General features: G+C 38.1%; 1 protein-coding gene across 8 annotated transcripts; it reads left to right on the top strand.

Annotated features, from left to right (window-relative positions):
• The first annotated feature begins 168 nt into the window (after positions 1-168).
• iqub (IQ motif and ubiquitin domain containing) lies at positions 169-27,965 on the top strand. 8 transcript variants are annotated; one of them, XM_028448230.1, is made up of 13 exons: positions 169-523; positions 1,199-1,261; positions 2,382-2,516; positions 4,239-4,406; positions 6,801-6,976; positions 16,663-16,818; positions 17,973-18,183; positions 19,306-19,481; positions 22,564-22,734; positions 22,859-23,032; positions 23,106-23,354; positions 23,477-23,662; positions 27,764-27,965. In XM_028448230.1, the coding sequence occupies exons 1-13, from the start codon at positions 421-423 to the stop codon at positions 27,950-27,952; spliced, it is 2,157 nt and encodes a 718-aa protein (XP_028304031.1). In that variant the 5' UTR covers positions 169-420; the 3' UTR covers positions 27,953-27,965. The 8 variants fall into 8 exon arrangements, with proteins under 8 accessions (XP_028304031.1, XP_028304030.1, XP_028304032.1 ...); XM_028448229.1 differs by having other exon boundaries at positions 181-523; positions 22,856-23,032; XM_028448231.1 differs by lacking the exon at positions 1,199-1,261 and having other exon boundaries at positions 182-523; positions 22,856-23,032.
• Positions 27,966-27,971: the final 6 nt, after the last annotated feature.

Here is a 27,971-nt window from a genome sequence, read left to right as displayed (position 1 = left end):
TTTTTTTATTAAGTATATCTTCCTCTTATCTTGTGTTTTTGTTGTTGTTTTGTGAGTTGCTGGTAATATTCAGTGTGATTATAAATTTTTTAATACCTAAAATAAACATATAAATCCCCATATTAATGCTTTAATTTGTTAATTTTCTTTTCTCCCTTTCTCTCAAGTACCCTGTGGCTGCAGTGCCATCGCGTACCTCCATTTGAGAAATACTGCTACTTCCGGAAGCGCTGGCAACGTCATTGCTATGGCAACGTGTAAACTTGCCGTTGCCTGGATACCAAGTCTACGGTTCCAGACTCACTGTCTTGGAGTAGTTTATGAGTTAAAATAAACTGAAAGTAAGAGACTTTAAGTGAATGAGGACAAAGCCGTTGGAGACACTGTGTGACACAGTCATTTAGCTCCGTGGAGTCCGACATGTCAGTGGAAGGAGGAACCGAAGCACAGGTGGAGCCCACACCTCAGTCACCTAGCCCGGGTCCGGAGGCTGAAGAGCAGCCTGAGCAGTCAGCGTCACCCGGTGAGACCAGTCTATAACCATAACCTCCATACTGAACTAATGGCTTCTGCGTTCATTAGTACAACTACAAACAGCTGATTATATAGTCAATCTGTGATGTCTTACAAGGACAATGTCATATTGTGGAAAAATTATTTAAATCTTTTCATGCTTATTTTGCTGGTTTATTTGATGCACAATGTAAGTTCTGATATTAGTTTTGACACTTCTCCTGCTTTCTAATGAATGTGATGGTTTTGTTTGGGAATATTAATGTTGTTGTTTTTCCAGAGGAGCTGTGCTCTGAGGAAAAAGAAAAAGAAAAAGAAACTAACGTGGGCTGTGCTCGAAATGGCGCACTCTGTACTATTATCAATAGTGTGTGTCTGCAGAGAACACTGTCTATGTTAGTGCTGTATGAGTGTAGCCCTGGGCACGTGCGGTTTCCATCTCTGCAGACATTACGCTTTTCTATGTACACCTAAAAAATGTCCCGATAAAGTCTACTATATCACGTACATAATCTTTGCACACTGTCGAAACTAGTTATTGACGTCAGAGTTAGTGCGAGTAGTACCTGAGGATGATATTTACAACATACAACACGACCGTAGTGTACTTCCGGGTATTTCTTGCGCACCTAATCGTTGGACGTTATGACGTCAGACAGTGCTGAGTGCGCTATTTCGATCACAGCCATAGACTCACCTGATGATGAGCCTCAAAACTCAGAAGACGTTGGAAGCTCAACAGCTACTGGTAAGACTTCAAACGTGGACGTACTTTCTTCTTCTTCTTCTTCTTCTTCTTCTTCTTCTTCTTCTTCTTCTTCTTCTTCTTCTTCTTGACTTTCTGTCAATTCTTTCTTAATTTGAGAATGAAGTGGCTCTCAAACTTTTTGTGATGCACCTCCCTTTATGAAGAATGAAACATTTGTTAACAAAATGGGTTTAAAAAAAACAAAAAAAAAAAAAACGAAAAGGTAAAAGTTGTGAGTCTTCTTTAAAATTCATAAAAATAACAGAAAATGTGCAATACCATTTTTGAAACAGTAATGATAATATTTTTCTGTTTTTCATTCTCATGATCCCCCTGGCTTCCTCCCATTATGCTATCCAATTAATTAAAAGATCATTTAAATTAACTATATGTAAATGTTATGTTGTACGGTAACAAATGAGGGTAGTATGTGTCAATATATACTGTAGTATTGTTTCTTATATTTACTGGCCTGAGCAACCTCTAGCTTTAATAACCATTAAAGCAGCCTTAGACTAAATAACGATTCTAACAGATTATGGTGGAAAATACATCATGGTTCTTTTATGAAGTATGCACAAGATAAAAGCACAAACATATAAAACTGATGAAAACAGTTATTATTATAAAAAACAATCAATGTCTAAACAAAGATGACTGGTAACACACAGAGCTTTGACGTGGGTTGGATGATGAAATTCTGAGAATTCCTCAATCGACGGATACATTTATGCATCAAATTTCTAATAAGAGCCTGAAAGTATTAACTCTTACATTACAAAATAACTCAGTTGCACTGGTTCATCGAGGCATGCAGTTATTATAGGCAACTTGGAGCCTAAATAAGCTAGCCTTGCGTTAGCTAACACAAATTACTTGTGTTAAAGCCGCTCAGAAAAATATTACAGATAAAAAGAATAAACACGAAACAAAGAAAGAAAAAGAAAAACTTACATAATTAAGTAAAAGACTGTTAATGAAATAAAGATTGAATACAACTGCACACAATACAGTAGTAAAATATAAAATAAGATAAATAATAATACAAATATAATACAGATATACACAATCATCATTGAAAACTAGCGTAAGTCACTCATGTATCTCTGTGTGGTTCCAGTTAAGGTAGTGCTGGTGCCAGTGGGTCATGTGATCACCGTAGCCTTTTCCATCGGTCTCAGCGTTCAGAAGCTCAAGTGTCACCTGGCCTCAGAGCTCCGGGTCCCTGTGGAGGTGCTCCAGCTCTCCCTGAACGGTGCGCGTCTCATCCTGATCCTCCATCATGTCTAAGCTTTCCCACTTGTCTTTGGTTGACAGACGTCACTTTTATACCCCAAATATTTACTTCTTCTCATTGAGTGGAAAATGGTGTCTTCCACGATGCAGACATGCAGGATGCTTTTTACCTGCTGCCAAATCCAAATTCTGGATCAGATCCGTACGAAACTTAACATTTTGAAAGAGGTCACAACCCGATATCAGTCCACCAAATTTGAATGAAATCCACACTTATTTAAAGTGTATAGGATTTTTTGAAAGTCGTATATGGGCTTTCCAATGTTAATTTCAGCAATCTGGATCAAAGATCCGGATCCCGTGGTCAGACGTTGCATGTCATAGCCTTACACCATCCTGCAAAAATCTTAAATGAATCGATGAAGATCTGACGGAGATATGAATTTTAGAATTTTTTGCCCCCTACTAAAGATAGGGGAATTCAGTGAATTTTATTTACATATATATATATATATATATATATATATATATATATTTTTTTTTTTTTCTTGATCTTGAACGTACCTTCACCAAAATTGATTGGTCTCACCTGCGGTCAAAAACCAATTCACAGAAAAGAAGTTGAAGTGGATTAGTCAAAAAGTGAGGATAAAGTTAAAAATGGATTTTGATGAAATTTTCTGGAAATGTTGTTAATGGGACAAGGAACAGGTGATAAAAGTTTGGTAATGTTCTGGCTACCAAAATAATATATATATATATATATATATATATATATATATATATATATATATATATATATATATATATATATATATATATATCCCATCCACGCTGTGGAACTTCTCGTAAACATTGCTTTAGAACACTGATGAAGTGTTCCAATTAGAACACTTGTGATGTCATCTACAGTGATGATCTCAGAATTCTATGCTATGCTAAGCTAATGCAGTGCGACACTGTCTGTCTGTCTGTTCGCGAGATAACTTGAAAAGTTCCTCTGAAAGTCAATTACAATTAACATTCTCAATTACTGAAGTTGAAGTACAATTAATCACAATTACTGAGCCTGAAATAAATAACCTATTAAAAGGTAACCTTCCTCATGTGTTAGCTTTCTGTTAGCATCTCTAATGATAACGGGTCATAAATCAGCTGTAAAATACACTAAACATTGTTATCCATTGATTCCCTTGTTAGGCTTCCTAATCAATGAAAATATAGGTTTTATTAATTTTTGTGTGGGTGTCTGAACTCTTTTCGTGTCAGTATACCCTTTGATTTCAATTCTTTTAAAATGGTAAAATATGGGAATGCTTGATTTTTACTTTACCATGGTTCCCCATGGTAATTTTCCATGGCAATTACAATGACAAAATCAATTATCTAAACCCAATTACAGTTTAATACGATTACGACATCAAACATTTTTTTAAATTACAATTCCATATAATTACGCCATATTTGTAATTAATTATCAATTACACGATTACAATTATAATTTACCCACCCTGGCACACCGCACACTTGCATGATTTCCTTAAAAAATGTTTTTAAATTTGACGGCAGCTTTCTAATTCACCTGTATTGTTCAGTTTGTGTGGTATTTTCATTATTGCTACTTTTAATATTTATTCATTGCTATAATTTGTGATGAGGGAGTTAATAATGTTTTAACAAATTGTCTAACCATCAAAAGATGTCCTAATCGCACTCTCGATTTCTCTGAGCTTGTTCTTAGGCACAGTGTTGGAGGAGCAGCAGAGTCTTGTAGAACTTGGCATTCGTCCGCACAGCTCCACCCGGATGGAGATGAGCTCCACCAAACCGGATTCTCACCCACTGCGGCCTCGGCCCCCCCCAGAGCACGACAGCATGCCAGATGTTATCACCGTTCAAGTCCAAACAGGTACAAACATCCAAAAACCAAGTACGTATTGATCATGTACTCGTAGGGCTGGGCGATATGGACAATATATCGCAATATTTTTTCTTAAAATGCCGATATACAATATAAACCTTGATTTTTTTAATTCAATAAGTCTTAAGTTTGATGCCTTCAAGAAACTAATATTTTCTGAACAATTTGAGCCCAGTTTTGCTTATTTTACCCTTTTTCTGCAACTACACCAAACTTATTTTCATCACTTTTTCTTGCCATATTTTTGCTCCTTTTTTCCATTTTTGTTATATTAATCCCATTTCAGCCACTTCTCCATCACATTTCAATGCCTTTTCTGCACATTTTTTCCACTTTGAAGACATTTTCGGCACTTTTAAACCCTTTCCACCACCACTTAATGTTGCATACATTGACCCATTATTGCCACATTTAACCTCTTTTCACAATATTTCATGCTTATTTTTTTTTTTTTTTTGCCAATTTAACCACATTCAAGATTTGTCATGCCCATCATTTGCCAGTTTAAAGTAATTGTTCCTCCTTTTTAAATGACCCCAACCCCCAAAACGAGTATTTTAATGTAAAATAAGCTATTAAAAACATGTATATATCGATATAGGCAATATTGTAATTTTCTATATCGCCAAAATAGAAAACTCAATATATCTTGAATCTCGATATATTGCCCAGGCCTATGCACTCACCCCAGGGTTGGGGTCAATTACATTTTTCAGCTACAATTATGTTTTCAATTACCCACGTTCAATTACATTTCAATTCCGATTACAGTGACCAGCATTTTTTTTCAATTACAATTAAATTACAATTATTTTTAATCCTCAGAAAGACAATTACAATTACATTCTCAATTACTGAGCTTGAAATAAATAACCTTTCTTTTAACATCTCGTATGATAAAGGGTCTTAAATCAGCTGTAAAATACACTAAAAACAAATATCTATCATCTCATTAGTTTTTTATTTTCTTGTTAGGCTTCTTAATCAATGAAAATATAGGTTTTAATATTTTTTGTGTGGGCATTTTTTGTGTCAGCATAGATTAATATATATATATACTGTATATATATATATATATATATATATATATTTTTTTTTTTTTTTTTTTTAAATGTTAAAATGTGGGAAAGCTTTATCTGAAACATATTTTAATAATTATTAACTACATATGTGTAGAACTGTAACATAGTTCTCCATTTTTGCATTAAATTATATTTGACCATTTTTATAGAATTTTCATGGCAATTACCATTACAAATATTTAAGCTCAATTACGATTACGACAGCAACAGATTTCTAAAATTACAATTAATTATCAATTTCTCACCCTAACCTCTAATGCTCCTATATTAAAAACAGAAATATTCTCAATGCATAAACATGTGACTTTGACTGTGAGCATGCAAGCTTTCTTTTTGTTGCATTTTAGTCTTCTAAAAAACACAGTTTAACAGTGGGAACCATCAGGTGTTTAACACTGGCGTCATCCATATCTAGTACCAACCATTTCACACAGTACTTAGGGCAAAGAAATAAATAATGCCTTCAGTTTAATGTCCTATTTTTGTGACATATCACTTTATGTACGTCCACACAAGAACACAATCTAGTGATGCTTCTCTCACAGAGACATTCCAACATCAAGCAACGAGTTACTAAGCTTATTGTAAATGTGAAAAATCCCCATCCTGCCTCTGGATTGGTCCGTGTCTGCTGCTCTGGTTCTGATGATTACAAGCAGGGTGAAGGTGTTTATTGCTTGGATTTTGCTCCCACGATGGGAGTATTTCCCCATGGCTGTTCTTCTGATTGCTTCTCCATGCCCTTAAACTGTGCAATTCCCTGGTATTTGTAGCTTTGCTCCACACCTGCAACATTTCTCTCTAGTAGTTCAACATCCTGTATTCAAATCACTCCTCCTGTCTTTGTCACCCAGCTGTTGAGTAATTAGACTTGTGGCGCGTTCACATCAAACACCTCGAAAGCGGCAGGTGTACATTCACAATATATAGTGGATGTGTTTCTAGAGAGCATCGGAGGTCCCGCTGTGCATCCCGCGCCTCCAACATGGCCAACGATGAAGTTGGGATTGTTGAACTTTTGGGGCATATCGTGACGACCAATCAGAAGCTTTCCAACAAACAATATCAGCAACAAATATATATATAAAATAAAAAGCAAGAAACACTAAAAACCCAGTGACCCTCAGGTAGTGACATAAACAACTGTACTTACCTGTCCATTTCATTGCTGTATATTACGATGGTATTGATCAGTGGGACAACTAATAAAATAAAGGTCAGCTTCCCCTCTGGCTGAAAATTCTTGCCACAGTCTCTCTGAGTCATGCATTGTACATTTTGTTGTGTGCCTTTCTTCCAGATGAAGGGCAGATCAAGGAGGTGGTGGTGGAGATAGAGCGACCTCGCCAGCAGATGGCCTTCCTTGGAGGCTTCAGGCACCGACTGACAGGTGTGGAGTACCATCACGCTGCAACCCAGAACATACCGAAGAAGAGACCTGACAGGGGAATGGATGTCTTTTCACGGGAGATCCAGGTACAGAACAGATAACAGAGACAAATTATACTCATGTCTCTGTTTTATTGGGTACAAGTTATTATTATTGGGTACAAAAAAAACATTAGGGTTAAGGATCATTTTATGCGGCCCCCAAAGTAAACATACAGAATGACAGAAAAATAAGAGTTACAACATTGCAGAAAAATACATTAAAAGACAAGAAAAACACAGAAAATACTTCAAAAACACACAAAACTACTACAAAAATGAACAAAACAACAAGAGTAAAACATGAAAAAATAGCCACAAGAGGCGATAAACAGCCCTTTGCCGCACCGTCTCCATCGCGCTGCCTTCACCAAATTGCATCACCTTCGGCAATCTTCGCCGTCTTTGCAGTTCCGCATTCGCTGCACCACCTTTGCTGTGCCGCCTTCAATGCGCTGCCCCAAGTTCATACAAAGACAGAATATAACAGTGAATTTTATACTATCAATGCATTATTATTGATTTGTTCAGACAGAAATGTACTATTGAGATATAAACTTAGACCTATTTATGATGATCATTCCTTGGGTTATGTTACAGTTATTAGCTCAGCCCCCTGTGTAATGTTACAGTAATTAGCTCCGCCTCTTGTATTTTGTTACAGTTATTAGCTCAGCCCCCTGTGTAATGTTACAGTAATTAGCTCCGCCTTTTGTCATGTTACAGTTATTAGCTCAGCCCCCTGTGTAATGTTACAGTAATTAGCTCTGCCTCTTGTATTATGTTACAGTTATTAGCTCAGCCCCCTGTGTAATGTTACAGTAATTAGCTCCACCTCTTGTCAAGTTACAGTTATTAGCTCTGCCCTCTGTGTTATATTATAGTTATTAGCTCCGCCCCTTGTGTTATGTTAGTTATTAGCTCCGCCCCTTATGTTAGAATACAATCAATAGCTCCGCCCGTTGTGTTCTGTTGCAAATAATAGCTCTGCCCCTTGTGTAATGTTACAGTAATTAGCTTCGCCCCTTTTATGATACAGCGATTAGCTCCGCCCCTTTGTTACGCTAGAATTAATAGCTCCGCCCTTTGTGTTATATTATGGATTTGTTATGTTAGTTATTAGCTCCGCCCCTTATGTTAGAATACAATTAATAGCTCCACCCCTTGTGTTCTGTTACAGTTATTAGCTCCGTCCCTTTGTTACGTTACAAAAAATAGCTCCACCCTCTGTGATATATTATTGATTTGTTATGTTAGTTATTAGCTCCACTAGTTAGTTTGTATGTGCAATTGGGAGCATTTTCAAAAAAAATACATTTTCAAAAGGTTTTGGCCAAAAAGCAAGTTATCAAAAATCTATAGATAGCTTTTGATGTCCCACTTCTCTAGAAGATCTCCAGCAATTTTGAGCCCCTCAGTGTAATGCCGTAGGAAGAGTGCGTTAAAATACGTTTGCCCCATATTAAATTGTCTTCACTCTGTAGGGGCCGCTAACGCTGCAATGTCTATTTTTCCACATTGAGCTGGTTTAGGGCCGGGAGTTTCACAACTGATTCACATTTGACGCAAATCCGACTTTGTATGTGCCAATTAGAGCATTTAAAAAATAAATAAAAATTAGGCCAAGATTCAAGGCTCCGCCCTGCTAACACTGTAAAAGTTATCAAAAATCCATGACTAACTTTTGATGTCCCACTTCTCTAGATGATCCCCAGCAACTTTGAGCCCTGTTGGTCAAAAGCCCTAGGAAAAGTGTGCTAAAATAGGACTTTTGTCTCATTAAATTCTCTTCACTCTGTAGGGGGCGCTAACGGGCCAATGTCTGTTTTTCCACATTGAGCTGGTTTAGGGCCGGGAGTTTAACAACTGATTCACATTTGACGCAAATCGGAGTTCGTATGTACAAATGGGAGCATTTTTCAAAAATTTTATATTTTGTCATTTTGCCCAAAATTCACAGCTCCGCCCTGCAAACACCGTAAAAGTTATCAAAAATCCATGGATCACTTTTGGTGTCCCACTTTTCTAGATGATCTCCCTCCATCAGTGAAACGCCCTAGGAGAAATGCGTTAAAATACAACATGAGCGAAAATTGCAATTTTCAATTTCCAATTCAAAATTTTGGACTTCCTGTGTATTTTTTGGCATGGTCTTTGTAATATTTTTTACTTGTCTTTTCATGGTCTAATTCTGTGTCAATTTTCATGATTGTGTGATGAATTCATTTTTTTGGCAATTCCATCCATCCATCCATCTTCATACCCGCTTATTCCCGTTTAACAGGGTCGCGGGGGTCTGCCGGTGCCAATCTCCGGCTCTCATAGGGTGCTGGGCGGGGGTACACCCTGGACAGGGCGCCAGTCCATCACAGGGCAACACAGACACAGACAACCATTCACTCTCTCATTCACTCCTATGGGCAATTTAGACTCCAATCAACCTTACAGTCATGTTTTTGGATTGTGGGAGGAAGCCGGAGTACCCGGAGGAAACCCACGCAGCACGGGGAGAACATGCAAACTCCACACAGAAAGGACCCAAGTCCACCCCAGGGCTTGAACCCAGGACCTTCTTGCTGTGAGGCAGACAGGCCAACCACTAAGTCACCGTGCGCCCCTTTTTTTGGCAATTCCTATCTTGTAATGCATTTTTGGCGTACTTGTGGCCGCTGGCGCGTCAAATTTTGCATTTTTAAAATCGGAAATAGCCAGAAATTAGAGAAGCGCGCGACTGAATTTTGTTTGAATTTTTGAGACTCTGACAGGGTGAAAAGTGGGTGAGTTGGTTCCAACACCGGGAAAGAAAGAATAATAATAATCCAATCCAATAACAATGTTTCCCCCTTTTTGAGTACCATAAACTATACATTTTTGGAAAGCGCGAGGGCATGCCTACGACATGACAAGGGTTCCTGGTCACTGCTCCTTCCCTCGTAGTGTGGCCAGAGCAAGAGGCCCTTCGTCAGCTCATGGCGCTCCGGCCTAATTACGCCAAATAACACAAAACAACAAAAATACACAAAATGACTCAAAATAATAAACCAAATTACAGAAAATGAAAACAAAAGTAGACAAAATGACAAGAAAAACACAAAAAATGACTCCGCAAACCCACTGTACTTACAAACAAGCAAAACGAAAACAGAAATATACAAACATTACCCCAAAAAATGCAAAATGACAGCACAAATACACAATATCCAAAAAAACATATATTTTACAGGAAAAATACTCAAACGGACCACAGAAATGCACAAAAAACACAAAATTACTATAAAAACTCTGTTGTTTCTTGTGTTAATGCTCAGATTGGTCATTATTCTAAAGGCTGACATGAATGTTGATAATGTGACCCCTCCATCAAACAAATGTGTGTGTGGAAGTTGCCCACCTCTGTAGGCTATAGCTAGAGCTCCTAATGTGAAAACAGAGGACGTGGGTGTTTTAGTACATTAACTTTCAGGTACATATGTTTGAAGATAGAGAGTAGTGGATGAATAATGGTAGGACTGCAAACAACACACACAGTTTGATTGTGCAGTGTTGTTATAGCATATACACATGCAGGCTTGAGAAATGAACCTGTGTGTGTGTGTGTGTGTGTAACTGTGCTCGTGTGCGTGTGGTTAATCTAAAGGTCACTCATTACTGCAAAGTAGCGTTCCCATTCAGGCGTATGACAGAACACGACTTCATGAGCAAATTAAACATTGTAATTACAGAGAGAGAGAAAATGAATTAATGATGTTCACACAACAGGACAGGAGACAAATGTTCCCAGACACACCTCTCTCCACGAAGCCATTAGTGTCATCATTCTGATTTTATCTGCATCTTCTAAGTCTTTCATCACTTTAATGATGCGTTCTTTCATAATTTAGTTTAATTGCCAAGTCTGGCAACTTGTTCAAGGCACATTATTAGGTGGAACCCATTGTGAATAAATTCATTGGGGATTTAGACAACTGAAACTAAGAGTAAATCTAAAAAGAATTGTGCCAAGAAAATTAACTATCATAATGAACATTATTTCCAAAGATAAGCCATAATTCACTCCCTGCACAAGTCCTTCCAGCCATAAAGTTCCTCTTTCTAAGAGCAACACTTACTGCTACTCTTATACCCACTGCCATTGCCATTAACATTTTAAACAATCCTTAGCTCATAAATTATCTCCAGCATTTGTACATTACTACTCTGCACACTTTTTAATTCAGTTTTTCTTCAACTCTATTAAATTATGTATTTCAATATTCTTTTATCTCACTAGGTTTGAGGAACTGTGTGTTTCTGTGCTTTGTACAAGTAACGTCAAAGAGGATTTTCTGTCATTACAGATTATAAAGCTTTTCTAACTCTAATTCTGTTTGCAAAGCTAATTTGAATCATGTTGTCAGTTGTAAACATCCCAAGCAGCTAACTTTAATATCTAGGTGAAGATTTTTAATGTTCTCATCAAAATATTAGGGATGGAACGACAGACCAGTGTTTCCAAAACTTTATTGCCTCATGTACCCCTTAGCTCATGTTATACATTATTTATTTGTGTCTGCAGGCTCGTCTAAACTCTCTTCTGTCTCTCGTTCAACATTAATCTTGCATTTATGCCTTTTTATTAATTTATTTCTGATGTCTTGCTTGTTTTAGAATTTGAACTTCAGCTTTTGGTGTAATTTAAAGAGTTGTGCAACAAATTATTATTGATGGATTAGAAAAAAGTCTGTGCATTTTAAGAAATATATATATATATACAGTATGTATATATAATGTTAAAGAATAAACTGACAAATGTTTCTGTGTACCTGTGACATAACAAGGCTCACAATAATGATACAGGATGATGTATGGGGAAAAAGACCAAACAAACGCTGCTGGAAAATACTCTGAGCATAGTTGCATATAATCAAGGTACTACGTTTTCAACTCAAGTTAATATAAAATCTGAAATAAAGAATAACCAAGACAAATTTTCATTATTTAAAGTACCACTCTGCAAATAGAACATAAAATAAGAGACAATAAAACCAAATAATAATGTCATCATGACATTCTTCAAACAAATATTTTGATGAACTTTGGATAACAATGTTTTTTTGTTTTGTTTTTTACATCAAAGTAGAACAATCTACACAGCCCAGTTTTAAAGGTACACTGTAACTTTTGGCCACTAGGGGCGCTAGACCTGTAGCTTTATCATCAAGCGCCCCTAGTGGCCATAAGCGCCGTAGCACTGTCGCTAAAATCAACAAATAAACAGTCGGGCCAGCGTTCCTTGTATTTTGGATTGTGTATGCAGACAGTAGTTCACCTGTAAGGATTGGCTCTAAGGGCTGGGTCGATCGGGCTGGGGTGCGAAGCGGGGCTGGGCTCACGCCACGGGTGGAAGAGCAGCCTCCTCGCCGCATCTGTGGCGCTCCTCCTCTACTCCCTGAACTTGCCGCCGCCGTCGTCTGCCCCCTTCGCCAGGGGTCGGTGCGGTGGCCGGAATTGGGGCGGACAGGGGACGTGCAACCCGGCGTGCACTGGGCGGCGCCGGGCGAAGGGGGCCAGGTTTTGGCGGCGTCTTCTTAATCTCCTCAGAAGCAGTTTTAAACTTTTTGCTTGCCTCGGCCATGACCAGGAGTCGAACAGGTGTGAAAATAGTAGCAAAAGCCTTAGCTTAATGAGTATATTCGAGCCTGTGGTGACTGCCGTAAAGTGTTCTCCATGCATTCTCGAGGTCACATGACCTGGCCAAAGACGGCCTGTCTCTCCAAACTTACATGGACGGTATTTCAAGAGGGGAGCCCCACTCAGAGCATTGATACTGTCAAGCCATGTTTTTTGGCCTGAGGAATCTTTTAAAAAAAATCATATTGGTAAACTCTTTAGGTCAAAAAGTCAGCGGTGTGCCTTTAAGATATAGACGTGTTCTTTTTAAACAACTAGTGCAGTGCCCGTAGGAAGTATTGCTATAGAAAAGTGGGAGGTTAAGTAGCTTTGTCATTGATGGCCAAATGAGGTTGTGTTTGAAGATGGGACGTCAGAGACATTTAGGTTTGTTGTGAAATGTGTAAAGTGATAACTATTGATTTTTCATATATTTTGGCTTTTAGCAAGGACAGCGTAGGGAGTTGAACCCCATCTATTCCGATTCCAGTTTGTTGTCCCCGTAAATCCGGAACTCCTCAGACCGGAACAGACTTGGTCCAGACTCGTTTAGTGTCATTAATAAAAAGAGTCAGTTTAGATGCACACACATTTGTAAAGCATTTATGAAATTCCTTGCTTTTATAGTTTAACGGTATCATTGCAGTCCAAACAAATCCGACATCGCACATCCTTGAACCAAACAGCAGCCATGCGCACATTCCGCAAGCAACAGTCACTGTTGAGGTAGGACTGATGACATCATCACTGATTGGCACTGGTGCGCACGTGGCTACGGTGTGCTGTGTTCCAATGTTTTAACTGATGGCATCATCAAGCTAGGACTGATGACATCACTGAGCTCGTCCACTCAGGAGGTGGGGCATGGGGCCGGGGCGTCCAAACAAATCCGACGTTGCACACCCTTGACCCAAGCAGCAGCCATGTTGAAACTCTCAAATCAGTCTGATCCTGATCCACAGGGATATTTGAGGAACACACACACAGACACACAGACAGACAGAGAGAGATTCCTTGCTTTATAGATAGATACAGTAGATATTATCATGTTTACATTTTCTGGCAGCAATTCAGACCTTTGGACATTGACTAGGTCTCCTAGAGTTAGAAAAATGCTCATTTGAGAAAAAGGCTTGCATCGCCCACTCTTCCATTGACGATATACTGTATCTTGTGACAATTTATTATTGCTATATCTTGTCACACAATATATTATTCCATCCTTACAAAATCCAAGCGAACCAGGCATAATTCTACGTATATTGTATACATTGTTTCTGTGGACATTTGACCCAGCAGTAGATTGAAAGTTTTTCTTGTTGTGGTTTGTGTGTCTTTCCCTGACTCCCACACCTCCACTTGGTCTCTGTGCCTCACAGCAGCAGCAGCTGCCTCATTAGAGATGTTCATATATGGAGTCGCACATTATCACACTAATAAGATCTTACTGGGAGTTTGTGGGTGACAGTTGGTTGTTGTCGCTGTCACTAGCATCATTGTCTTGTTTTTCATGTTTCATTGATGTTTCAACTCCCTAGAGCTGCATGAAACGCTAGAAAAGGAAATGAAACAAATATTGGAGGGTGACGGTAAACTTTAAAGATAGCAGATCACAGTCAATCTGATTTATGCATGTTGTATAGGCATGTGTTTGATATATATTGTCCATACTAATCTGCTCTGTTTAGTAGTTTCAGATAAACTGAATAACCATGAAAGGCTTGTTCTCCTTTGTACAGGTTGCATGTTGAAACCATGCTACTCTTTAGCCACGTCCCACAGTCCAAAAACATGTGTGGTAATTAGAAATTCTGAAGTATCAATATAAGTGAGTGCAATCTCCATATGTTGGCATGTATAGAGAATTAATGAAACAATTAACATATTTCATATGAATTAATGTCAACACAGTTGTTTGTACTTAGATAATGCATTGAACCCAGTGGTAATTTCATATCTGGCAAAGAGGATGTTTAGCGCTTGGCGGACACGTACCGCGCCATGTTTTCTCAGAGAGAAGTGGTCATGTGACCAGGTACCTCACGCTCTGTGACGTGTATTTGCAAAAAAAGTGTTTGCATGGCACTTTTGCAACACATTTCAATATCAAAATGTCTGAAATTCATCCTCATGAAAGCTTCAAAACGTTTTAGTGATATTTGAGTTTTTTTTTTTTTTGTTTTTTTTTTTAAATTCAGGTGTTACCATTACCAGTTATTATTGCGCTATTTAGATTTTGCGTATTCCCAAGGGTAATGGAATTTCAGGTAATGTTGCGTTAAGGACCAGGAACTGTAGGTTCTGTAGGGGAATTGTTCTATATTAGCTGAGACTTATACTGATAATCATAGATACTCTAACACCAGCCTTTCATTTTCTCCACAGCTTTAAATGTCATGTCATGTTAGTCTGCACAGAAGTTGACAGCTCACTTATGTCCAGCTAAAAGTAGAATTACAGCACTCTTGGAATGAATAGAAGAGACAGCATCCAACACAAAATGCCCACACTGGCTGTGATTGTTAATGTTTCACTGGCTGTGTAACACATTAACAGCACTCTGTCATTTGCCTGCTTTTCACTAACTGTGTTTTGCATTTGCTCACAAAGCCACATTTTCCAAGTTGACATGCTAATATTTCCACTGACCACTAAATCCCGACACCTGCTAATTAATTACATGTAACCTGTATTTGATGTCTCTGAGATGTTCCTATGCATTTAAAGGTCAGTAGTTCTGTAATTACATTTTAGGTGAAACTAAACCAGAGATTCATCCATCTGTGTCATAGGCACGAAAGATTTGAAATGTTACCCACTGGGTCATTTTCCCCGCTGCGAACCTCAATTAGTAGCCAGAAGATACTGCCGACTGTCTCCTGCAGATAATCAGCCATATCATAACAACCACATAGTGGAAGCTCAAAACAAGACATAACTGTTACCTACATAACGTTTTTTTGGTCAGGAGTATCGCTGAAGTTGCTGAGGAAACATTGGGAATAACACCAAGTAGAATTCTAGCATTTTCTCTTGCATTATATGAGCAAAACATTACTTGTCTTCAGAGTGATACTAATAATTTCTCATTGATTAATTTGGTAGGTAGACTAGTACATATAGGCAGGTAAATATGTAAGTAGATGGGCAAATATGAAAGTATAAGTAATCAAAAATTAATAGATAGGTAGGTATGTAGGTAGGTAGTAAAGTAAGTTAGTGTTTAGGAGAGTAAGTATATAAGTAGGTATATGTAGGGGGTAATTAAGTATGTAAGTAGGTAGGCAGTAAAGGAGAGTAAGTGTAAAAGTAGGTAGACAAATATGAAAATATTTTTGGCAAATAAGTCAGTAAATAGGCAAGTAAGTAGATAAGCAAGTTAGTATTTAGACAAATGTAAAAGTAGGTAGGCAGATATGTCTATGGGTAGCCAGGCAAGTAGTATTTAGGCAAGTAAGTACGGTAGGCATATAAGTAAGTAGGAAGTAAGTGAGCAGCTAGGCAAGTATGTATGTATAGGTAAGTAGACGAGTAAGAAAATAAATAGGCATTTAGGTAAGTTAGTAGGTAGGTAGGTAGGTAGGTAGGAAAGTTTGTGGGTAGCTAGGCAAGTAAGTATATAAGTAAGTAGACAAATATGAAAGTATGTAGGGAAGTAAGTCAGTAAGTAAATATTCAAGTAAGTAGGTAAGCAAATGATTATTTAAACAAATATGAAAGTAGGTAGCCAGGCAAGTAAGTATGTAAGTTGGTAGGCAAGTAAGAAAATAAGTAGGAATTTAAGTAAGCTGGTGGGTATGATAGGTAGGTGTAGTCCAGAAGCAGGGGAGACTTGATAACAGGGTCATATACTTGGGTGTGTTTTTTCTTTCTATGTGTATGATGACTTAGTACTAAATCCTGAATCCATGAGTAAATGAGCTTGAAATTATTAATAAATACCAATAATTTTCATCACAGATCGATAGATTTGTGAAGCGTTTTATTTGTAATAATTTTCCCAAAAAGTGAAGAACAACATACCACCTATTTTTGTTTAAAGTTAATGAGTCGAGTGAAATGTCTGTTCTTTTTTTCCCTGTCAGACAACACAGTGGAGGTCTCAGGCTCAGCAGTGTCAGACCGAAGTCTCCACTCAGATGACTGGGATTGGCTGCTATGTTTCCTGCATGAAAGACAAGCTAATCACTCCTAGGAAATACGTCACTGCTGAAGAGTACCATGCCAGGAGGCTAAAGGCGGTGAGTCTAAATCCAGGGAGGTGTATAAATAATTATCCAACAATTTTTCTTTCTTTTTTTAAATGTATAAAACCCTACGTTCCATAAAGATCCAGGCCAAAGTAGTCAATACTCACTTAATGATGCAGTAAAACCTATTTACTTACTTACACCAGACATGCTGCATTATAATATTACTTATATATTTATAGTTCCCTAACCCATGTGTATTTAGCTGTATAAAAGGAAATCTCTAAAACAGGATTATATTGCATTATAATGTGATTTCACAATACATATTTATCAAATAGCGATTGATGGCATGTATATTAGCTAAACGTATACCAGGGTTTGGGTCAATTATAATTGTAATTGCATAATTGATAATTAATTACAATTATGGCATAATTATAATTGTAATTTAAAAATGACAAAAATTGTAATTACATTGTAATTGAGTTCATATAATTCACATTGTAATTGTAATTGCCTTGAAAATTCTATAAAAATTGTCAATTATAATTTAACGCAAAACTGTGAAACCTTGTTACATCTCTATATACAGTTCTACACATGTAGTTAACAATTATTAAAATATGTTTCATATCAAATTTTCCCACATTTTCCCATTTAAAAATTTTAAATTTGGGGGTATACTGACACAAAAAAGGCTCAGACACCCTCATCAAAAATATGAATACCTATATTTCCATTAATTAGGAAGCCTAACAAGGTAACCAATAGATAGGAAATAAATTAGATGTTAGATATTTATTTTAGTGTATTTTACAGCTGATTCAGGATTATCATAAGAGATGCTAAAAGAAAGCTAACACAAGAGGAAGGTTAACTTTTCTTAGGTTATTTATTTCAGGCTCAGTAATTGTGATTAATTGAGAACGTAATTGCAATTGACTTTCTGATGATAGAAAATACTTGTAATTGAATTATAATTTGAAAAATGCAGGTCACTGTAATCATAATTGAATTGCAATTGAACATGGATATTTGAAAACTTAATTGCAACTGAAAAAGGTAATTGACCCCAACCCTGACGTATACTATATAATATCAATTGTTGGTACGATAACGTTGTTTCCTGATAATGGGACAACCCTTTCCCTGTTTTAGTTATTGTGTCAATTAGGTTTTCTTCTATGCCACACCCTTCATAGGTAATCCGTCTCCAGTCGTGGGCTCGGCGCTGGTTGGCTCAGCAATATGTTGAGCGTTTGAGGCAGGCACGAAACCGTCGCTTAGCCTGGATAGAGATGATGGAGCAGAAGAGAATTCAGGAGAAAGAGGATGAGCTCTGGGATCGCCGGCAACGCTGGATGAACCCACAGAAGAGAGAGGACCTCAACCTGCTGTACCAGGCTCTGCAGAGTAAGTGCTGATGTTCAGTTGAACCACTTTAAAGCGCAGTGAGTTTTGTCAGAGAGCCAAAGAGTCAATGAATCAATATTTATTTATAAAAGCACTTTTTAAACAAAGAATGTTGCTCAAAGTGCTTTACAAGGTTAAAAACACCCAGGCACAGGCCGTGGGCAGCACCACTGCAGCCACAGCCAATCACTGCCCCCAGTGCAGAGGTTCTCCATTTGAGGAAACACTGGGAAAGACCAAAGCAATCATTAAGAAAGTAGTAATCCTATATATACAGTACATATATAACCTGAGTTATATGGCTGGGACTCAAGTCACAAATTTGATGACTTGAGGCTCGACTTGACTGGTAAGGCATAAAAATAGAAAGAAATTGTTTTTTTTTAGGTAAGGCTATAATAAAGTATAAAAATGTAGGAAATATATTTTTTTAGATAAGCTATCATAAGGCATAAAAATGTTTTATAGGGTTATTTCATTCATCTTCTTTCACTTATCCATTGCCGGGTTGCTTGGGCACCATCTTTAGCAGGGAGGCCCAGACTTACCTCTCCCCGGCCACTTCTTCCAGCTCTTCCGGGGGGATCCCAAGGCGTTCCCAGGCCAGCCAAGAGACATAGTCCCTCCATCGTGTCCTGGGTCTTTCTCGGGGTCTCCTTCCGGAGGGACGTGCCCTGAATGCCACACTAGAGAGGCATGCGGCAATCATCCTAATTAGGTGCCCAAGCCACCTCATCTGGCTCGTCTCAATGCGGAGGTGCAGCGGCTCTACTCCGAGCCCCTCCTGGATGACTTAGCTTCTCACCCTAGGCAGGCTCAGGGAGGACAGAAACCTCCCGTGGAGCAGAAGGGCGAAAGCTCGCTTGATCTCAGTAAATGTGATTAATTAAATTTGAACTTTAATAATTGAGAACATAATTTTATTTGAAATTTCAGAGGAAAAGTAATCATTTTAATTGGAAAAAATGCTGGTCACCGTAATCATAATTGAGTTGTAATTGAACATGTATAATTAAAGACGTAATTGTAATTGAAAAATGTAATTGACCCCAAACCTGGTGCTTGTTCACCCTAAAACCAGACTGATACTTTTCAAGAATACTGTACCTGTGTGTGTTTTAGGGTGGAGAATGGAGGAGGAGCAGCAGATCAATTCAACCCTACAAGGAGCTGAGAGAAAAGCTGCACTCTGTTCTTTGTCAGAGCAGGAGACGCAGTTCATCGCTGCAATCGGCCGCCATCACATTTTCATTCAGAACAACAACTATGACAAATTTGTCAGGAACTTTTTGGAAAAGGTCAGATTACTTCCCTATTACTCTACACCAAGGTTACTTAATATGACACAAATATGATTCACTTTCCAACTGCATTGTGCTGAGTGTTGGCTCAGCTACTTAGTTACAGTGAAAGGAAAGGAAGTGCGAAGGCAGTCAAGGAAACACTTTGGGCAACAAGACAGCATCAACATTTGTACTTTTACAATTAACAAAATAAGCTTGTCATCAGAATATCGTAAATATTTATTCAATTATTCCCCATAGCATATTGTCTTCAATTTATAACTTCCCTTTTTGGTGCACGGCTTCCAGTTTCCGGTCGGGTTTCTGGTTGATGGCCTTTCTGTTAGAGCTTTTATCCAACCATATTTCAGCCATCATTTGTTGCCAGGGTCCAAGAACTTTGCCCCCAGGCGTTCAGAAGCAATAGTGCGGGTGCCCGTAGCTTAAAGTGAATAGAAGCGAGAATGTGGCGTAAACCAATCAGATTTCAAATTGGTACCACGGTGTTGAGTCCCCGGAGCTAGCTAACATACATTGACGTCAGCAGGTGCATTTTTGAATTGATACTAGGGCTGTAGTCAACCAAAGAATTGGTTGGTCGACCAAGACTATGGAACACGTAGCGATTAGTCGACCAAAAAAAAAACGGAGAATGAATGAGCAGGTGCAGAGGAGGACGATGAGAAAGAAAAAGAGAGACAAATATTTTGTTTTGGCTTTTTGTGGTGCAAATTTGGTTTTAAACACAGACCATTTATGATATGAACCTTATTCAAGCTTTGACCAGAACCCAACAAAGCAAAGTGAAACCTACAGGTCCAACAGCTATTAGGTATTTATATCCCTGCTCGACCTGAAACCGACAATTAAAATGTATTTTCCCCTCATACAAATGACATATTTACGTTTGTTTTAGTGGTAAGCCTGCCTTTATTGATAAACAGATCAGCACATGGGGAAACAAACGCAGGTGCGCAGTGTGCCCCGAGACAGCAGTGGATCTATTAAGGATAATCTATGATCTTGTGCAGAAAAAGGACTGATTTAACAGTGGCTGTTTGTTTCAAGCTTGTCTTAATTTGTTCCCTCTCTGCTCTGAGGACAGCACACTGCGCAGTGACAGCTGAAGAGCAACACTTTTTTTTCTTTTTTTTTTTTTGCAGCCAGCACACACACACAGAGCTGTTGCTGGACATAAAATGATGTTTAGCCATTAAATACATTATAGTATATTATACTATATTAATCCTTATCACCTTTATAAGTGCATTGCATTTTTTTTTTTTTTTACGGTATTGAAACTGATGCCATTGCTGGTCGACCACGACAGCATTGACCAATTAGTCGACTAAACGACCAAAGTTGGCAGCCATAATTGATACGCACTTGTGAAAGGGTGAACCCACAATGTCTGAAGGAGAGATGGATTTAGTGAAAGATATTCCTTCTCTATTTAAGACAGATGAATAAAAACAGGGAAATATTGCAAGGGTTTTTTGACACCGTTGAGGTGGAGCGGTTTGACGCTATTTTTATTTCCACTGTGCAAATCTTGGGTATGTTAGGCACCCGAAGAGGCTCCATCCCATGGAGAGATAATCATTCATGTAGACTATGCCAGGAACTTTAGCGCTTTCTCTCGGTTTGGTTCCCTGGTCACTACTTCCTGCCTTGAACAAAACTTTGTCCAAGTCTCCTCGTCTGAGCCCTGGTAACTTGATTGCTTTCCGTCCCTGGCCATGTCTTCTCGCCCCGACAAACTAAACTGCTAAACTCCTCTGTTTGGCCTGTTCTGAAGAAAAGAAGACACACATGGACGTTGATCGGTGATTTTGTATTTGTTAGGAATGTGCGATATTTTATCGTTGATGATTTATCGTCAAAAACATTCTCACCGGTAAGAATTTGTCATCCCACAATATAAACGATAAATTCCCATGTCGGAAATTAGCGAGGGCCACGGGCCATTTGTCCCTCAATTTAGCTAAGAATGCCCAAAAAAATGTGTTGCACGGGCCAAAGCTAACGTCACGAAATGCATTTTAATAGTCTTTTCAAAGACAAAAACGGCAAAATGAAATGACTAATGAAAACTTTAGACTTAAATTAAATCACGTAGGCCATATCATCAAGGATCTAAAACGAGCACACAGCGCTAACATATGAAGTCTGAAGACGGTGCAACTGCTAATGCTAACAAAACAATGACAGGGACGTCTTATCATCACACTTTTTAGCGTTATTTACAGCTTACCGAAGTGCTCTGTTCATCGTCTCCAAAGATAGAAGGAATTGAACCCTCAATCAGACGAAGTCTTTCGGCAAATCCTTCTTTATACTGGCGGAGGTTGCTGAAGCAGTCATCCTTGAAGTGCTGCGCACACAAAAATGACCTTACCCACAGATGTGGGTACATTTCCGTGAAAAATAAAACTCAACCAGGCACTTTGAAAAGGTTCTGATGCTGGGAGACGGTGTAATGAAGCGTGTGGGTTACTACATCCAACAACCAAACATTTTGACTTGGACTACAAAATAAAAGCGAGAAATAAAAATGGCGGATTGCTCGAAGTGTTGGACCTGGAGTTGATGTACTAATTTGGCAGTTCCGCTGCAAATACTGTGATGTAATAGTTCAAAAAACGTAATAGAGAATAGAAAAATTGAAACAGATTGAAAAATATGAGCAAAACAGAATATAAAGATATCTACAGAGCACCTGAAGAGACTAATTTGATTTTTTCTGTACTTCTAAGCGCTCTAAATATACAACAAAATGCATTTAAGGGCTAAAAAAGTGGATTTAGCATGATATGTCCCCTTTAAAGGATTGATTGGTTTAAAAGGAACATTTACTTCAACTGGGTCACACTGCAAATCTTAGGTTTGAACAACTACCAGAGTAATTTCAACTACACAGTTCAAATCCTACTCTGGGCACTCTGATCAATGAACTTGTTTTGAACCATCGCTCATTATTTTTAATAAGGCCTTCAATAAAGACATCCTAAACTGTTCTTGGAGCGACAGTGTTGCAGCTCAGTCCTGTGACAGTATTGTGCTAAACCACATTAACATCTTGAAGTCTCTCCTTCAGTCTGCAGCTCCTCTTCAGTGGCAAGCAGCAGATGGCCGTATGATTGAGGTGGACAATCCAGATACCATCAGAGGCAGAGAACTGCGAGATCTCTACAACAGAGTCAACCAGTCTGCCATCAGCCATGATCAGAGGCTGGAGGTCCTCATGACACTGAAAAACACTGTTAAGGTAACAAACACAACACACATCCTGCATTTTAGAGTGAAATCCTGCTGAACTTAGCTAAACTTAAAAAACTGAAAGGTGGTTCCAAACATTTATCCACATATGTACTGTATTTCCTACACAGCAGGAGCATAACGGCCAGTTGAGCCGAGACATACTGGATTTGATTGACAGGGAGGTGGACTTGATGAGCCGGGGGGTACGGACCAGAAATCTTGAGGGACTGAGGAGGAGGATCTGCACCTTGTTTCTGCAGTACATAAGGACACCAGCATTTAACCCTATTGCCGAACACCTAAAGGTGAGCCAAGACCCCATTGGCATTTTACTCCATTTAAATGTTTCAGTGTTCTTACAGTGAAAATCTGGTTCAGGTTCCACAGGATCCTTCCCAGTTGAAGAATTCCTTGTTCCTCTGTCCACAATGCCAACGTTACCTGCGCTCCAAAGACTTCCCCTTGTTCGCTGGTGTCTCTCAGACTTCTAAGTGTCGTGCCTGCACAGAGCTGAATAACATAGCCCACTCACGTGTCGACTTGTCCTGCTACAAGAATATATTGATGAGACTGAGAGTCGATGAGCAGCAAATAAATAAAGAGTGCAAGATTCCCTTCCTTCTGCAGGTAAATACTGTTCTCACTTTGAGGTTTTTCCATCTACAGGAAAACTTTGTTTTACTTTCCTTCATTGGTGAATTTAACGTTTTAATTACACTACTATCTAAACCTTGAAATCCCATCATTAGGTAGAGGACATTCAGCACCTGGTGATGGTAATCTGGGGTTCTCAGTCGGCCCTGTCAGCGAGTGATGACATCTACAACCTGGTGTTTGTTCGTTGGGAGCGAGACAAAGACTGGAGCCCCTGGAACTGTATTTTGCTGTCTAAAGAGGAGACCTCAGCTCACTTAAGTTTGGATGACGTCAACAAGGTGTGGCCAAACTCACATTACATTATTAGTGAGGACACAGGAGGCATACGATTGTTATTTGTTTTTTTTCCCGACGTAGTTAACTCCTCCTACACCGTTTGTCCAATTTTGACAAATTAACTATGAAAAAATTCAGAAAGTTCCTGAAATGTATGCGTGTACTTTAATCATTTCTAACTTTTAAACAATATGACTTTCTTTTCCATTCATTTCTACTGGAAAGTTCAGCTTTTCAACTTTCAAGCCTTTCATGCCCATTCTTCAACCGATTTTGACCATTCAACTTTTAACATGTTCAGTTAGTGCCTTCAATCCATTTCAATCTTTTTCAACATTATTGCCAATGTTCAGCAATTGTGAGATCAATAAAAAGTGCAATAAAAAAGACAACGGGAGGCAACACACAGAAAAACCCGAAAAACACCCGAAAAATAGTGCAAAGAAGATAAAATGAAATAAACAATACAATAATAGAAGCTATACATAAATGAAAATAGAAATAGAAAAAAGAATAAAGGATATTACAATTACACAGAGGCTGCCATTTATTCCTTAGTTTTTAATCCGGATATGAATGACCATTAAAATTACCATCATTTAAAGATAAATGTGGTCCGCAGTGCAGCAGGAGAAAATCAGGAAACCAAGACAACCATTTGAATTAAAAAATCATGGCAACTGACAACAAACTCTTGTGATAAAATACACCAAAACAACTTTGTATGACGTAGTTGGAATAGTGTACTTAAAGTCCTATTAATAAAACTCAAAAATCCAAAGCATAGTACTGAAACAAAACAGAGTCCATGAAACCAAAAGAACAGACAAACTATCAGACACTGGGAACTACGAGGACAAAGAAACTTAAGACAATCCACCAGTAAACACACTTCAACAGTGAATCAGGGGATAAAGATCTCTGCCGGGGGCGCAAAACACAAGAACCATTTACAAAGAAATGGAGAGAAACAGAGTAACAATACAAGAAGTCAGGAACTAAGAGAAACCCTACCTTAAAAACAGCCCCAGCAGGTTTTCAACCCACAACTTTTATAACAGATGACTAAGTCCAAACACAAAATAAACACAGAATGAAGAACATAAGCATGAAAGTGAAACACAAAAACAGATCAAGATTGTGACATCTGTGAAACATCTTAAAAGAAAACACGATTTGCATCTAATATACTAAAGTCAGGGCTGGATATATTGTGTTCATTCTCTAAACAATACGGTAATAACCAGGGCTTTAAATTAACACCCGCCAACCTGCCAATTGCGGCTAAAAATTTACTTTGGCGCGTAACATTGTAGCGTTACTAGTAAGAATGTAACGATTCACTCATCTCCCGATACGATTCGATTCACGATACTGGGTTCACGATATGATTCTCTCACGATTTATTTTACAAAATAGGACTGTAGAGAAATGATGACTGAAAAATATTCCTTTATTTTTTGTGGGAAAAAAACTATGAAAAACTATACTGTTTTCCTTTTATTTGTCATTGTCAAAAGAATTCCTTGATAAACTATTCAAAACAATGCAATTTACCTAAAAATAAATCTTGAATGAAATAAATAACAGAATAATACAAATGAAGAAGCCTATTAATTTAAATTCTGGTTCTATAGTAAACAATGCAAAACTGCATTATAGTTATTTTTTTAAAAGTGCAACTGAAAATGTATTTCGTGCCTTAACAATTGGACTTTTTAAATAAAAAAACCCAGTCATTTCACTGTATTTAGATCAGATATTTATTTAGACCAGCAGAGGGCCCTGGTAACCCAGTGGTCGGTTGGCATACAGATATCTTGCAGTGAAGAAGAGATGCTATGCTAGCAGACAGAGCTAATAGAAAAACGTGACTTTTACAGATATTCACATAATATTACAGATTTTTGTTGGTGCTAAAGGGGTAAGGAATCATTTATGAACATGTTTAAAAGTAGAAGGCGGCCAGAAAGAAAGTATTAGTAGATTCTGCCCGTCGCCAACACTTCTGGATAGCACCCTCTGCTGTTTAAAAAAAGTACTGAGATTCAATTTTCACAGTATCGATGTGAATCGTGATACCTATGAATCGATTTTTAACTGCCTTACGATTAATCGTTACATCCCACTTTACTAGCTATTTTGGCTGATGAATAACGAAATAAATAATGTACCACGGCATCTGTTTGAATCGGCAGGCTGCAGAAACAAGACAACAAGTCATTGTTGCCAGATTGGAGCATTGTGGTTATGTATCAGAAGACAAACATAACGGCCTAAAAAAACAATAGGAGCTGAAATTAAGTTGTAAAATGAGTTAGGACAAAACAAACAAACGTGGCGATATTTATCGAGTGTTGAAAAACCTGAACTGCTCAAAAGGAAGGCTGCTGTCGACACAGGAAAATGGATCTGAAAAGAAGAAGAAATTGAGGAGTTTTATCAACTAAATGGATGTCGGGTCATGAGTGGCTGGTATTCCACCATTTGTTCACCTTTAAAACGTGGACTATACAGTTTGTGGGAGTGGGATTTGTTTACATTTGAAGAGCATGCATGTTAGTAAAACATTTTTTCTCTACAGTACATGTCATTCTTAGTACTGATTACTTCTATTCTTTCTAACTTCAAACAGTGTTCTAAGTATCCAAGTTTTGAGAATATACTTTATAAAAAGTTCACTTCTCCAACACACCCAAAGTTCCATAAACCTTTTAGTCATTGTTACAACATTGTTTTTAAATTTCTGCAATCAACTAGAATTAAAACTATTCAAAGTAACACGAACGCTTAAACCTATTCTGTGGCACTCATAATGTAGTTTATTTTCCCTAGAAAAAAAGTTTGGCTGGTGGAAAATGTGGTTGGCTGGTAACTTTAAGAATCTACTAGCCATGCTGGCTGGTGATCTAAAAAGTTCATTTAAAGCCCTCGTAATAACCCTTTCCCACATTCTCCATCTCTGCTCAGATCAGTCTCTGATACACATAGCTCAGACTGAAAATCCAATTAGTTTCCTAAACATTGCCACAGGTTTGGTCTTCAACTTTTGGAGCAAATCAATGAGCAGACTGAGCAGTTCATTTGTTTCAACCTTTAAAACAATTAAACTCTTCAACACATCATCAGTATTCCTTTAATGATCTCAGATTAGTAACTGTATTGCAGTGATACTAAATTCAATTGCAAAAAATCTTGATGAGTCAATGAATTGAAATAGAAAATGAGGACATATTTAAGTCAAATATCATATTTAAATTGAAATGTCCTTCATCAGATTTCCTCCTTTGAACATTGTAAATAAATTAACTTTGCCTTTCTGTGAAAGCCCAGTGTACAGTATTTCATCCGTCCATTCCACCCTCCCCCAGTCACAGCCTTTGTTGTTACTATAACCAGCACTAGGCTGTTTAATTCGGGGCTAAAGCCCCGGATATAATTAAATTTTTTAAGAAATGCCCATCATTTACCGCACAACAACAGAGCAAATAAATGTTCATATTCTCTGCCATCCATGATGCCAACAACATTAGGATAACCATACGTCTGGATTCACTCGGGGATATTTCATAAATTAATCAATTTGTCCGGGTTTCCCAGGGACCCTGAACACATCTCGTGGAACACATTAGTTTAACAGCGTAAGTCTTCTAATATTTGCTTTATCTGAGAAATTCTGAAGACTGAGGAGTTGCTCTTTACAGCCAGTATCATTTTCATTTTTAAGAACTATAACATCTGCAAGAAAAATGAATGATGAAAACAATAACCTGTCTCACTCTACTCTGAAATAACTTGAATGGAACTTTAGATATCTGGGATATCAGTAAAGCAGTCAGGTCGTTATTTAAAGCTATAATAAACTGCATATTTTGTTTATTTAGATAAAGCATTATGAAATATTTTGCATGCGCAATAGCATACAAAAACATTTGCTGCACGAACATTTGCCATTTTCCTCTGGGTTAAGCCCCAGAAACCTAGAAACGCCCCTGATGAGCAGTATGTGTAAATTTGAAGGTCTTGATATACAGTATGTACTGTACATATGTTAATGCATGTCTGTTCAGCTGACTAAACCTCCATACTGTGTGTGGGTTCAGGTGTACGGGGAGAGCTTCATCCAAGAGATCAAATACAAACATTCCCGAGCTCGTCTTCACTTCAGTCACATGACCAAGGACCTGGACCCTGCACCAGCTGCTGCTCCTGGAAACCAAGTCGTCTCCAAGCAAATTGTCACGGCGATGGGCAACCATGCTGCTGATGCTACACAGGAGTCAGCTCATTAAAAATATGCCCTAAGCTGCT

Source organism: Gouania willdenowi, chromosome 6 (assembly GCF_900634775.1).
Source record: "Gouania willdenowi chromosome 6, fGouWil2.1, whole genome shotgun sequence".
Classification (NCBI taxonomy): Eukaryota; Metazoa; Chordata; class Actinopteri; order Blenniiformes; family Gobiesocidae; genus Gouania; species Gouania willdenowi.
This window is presented reverse-complemented; position numbering and strand designations above follow the sequence as displayed.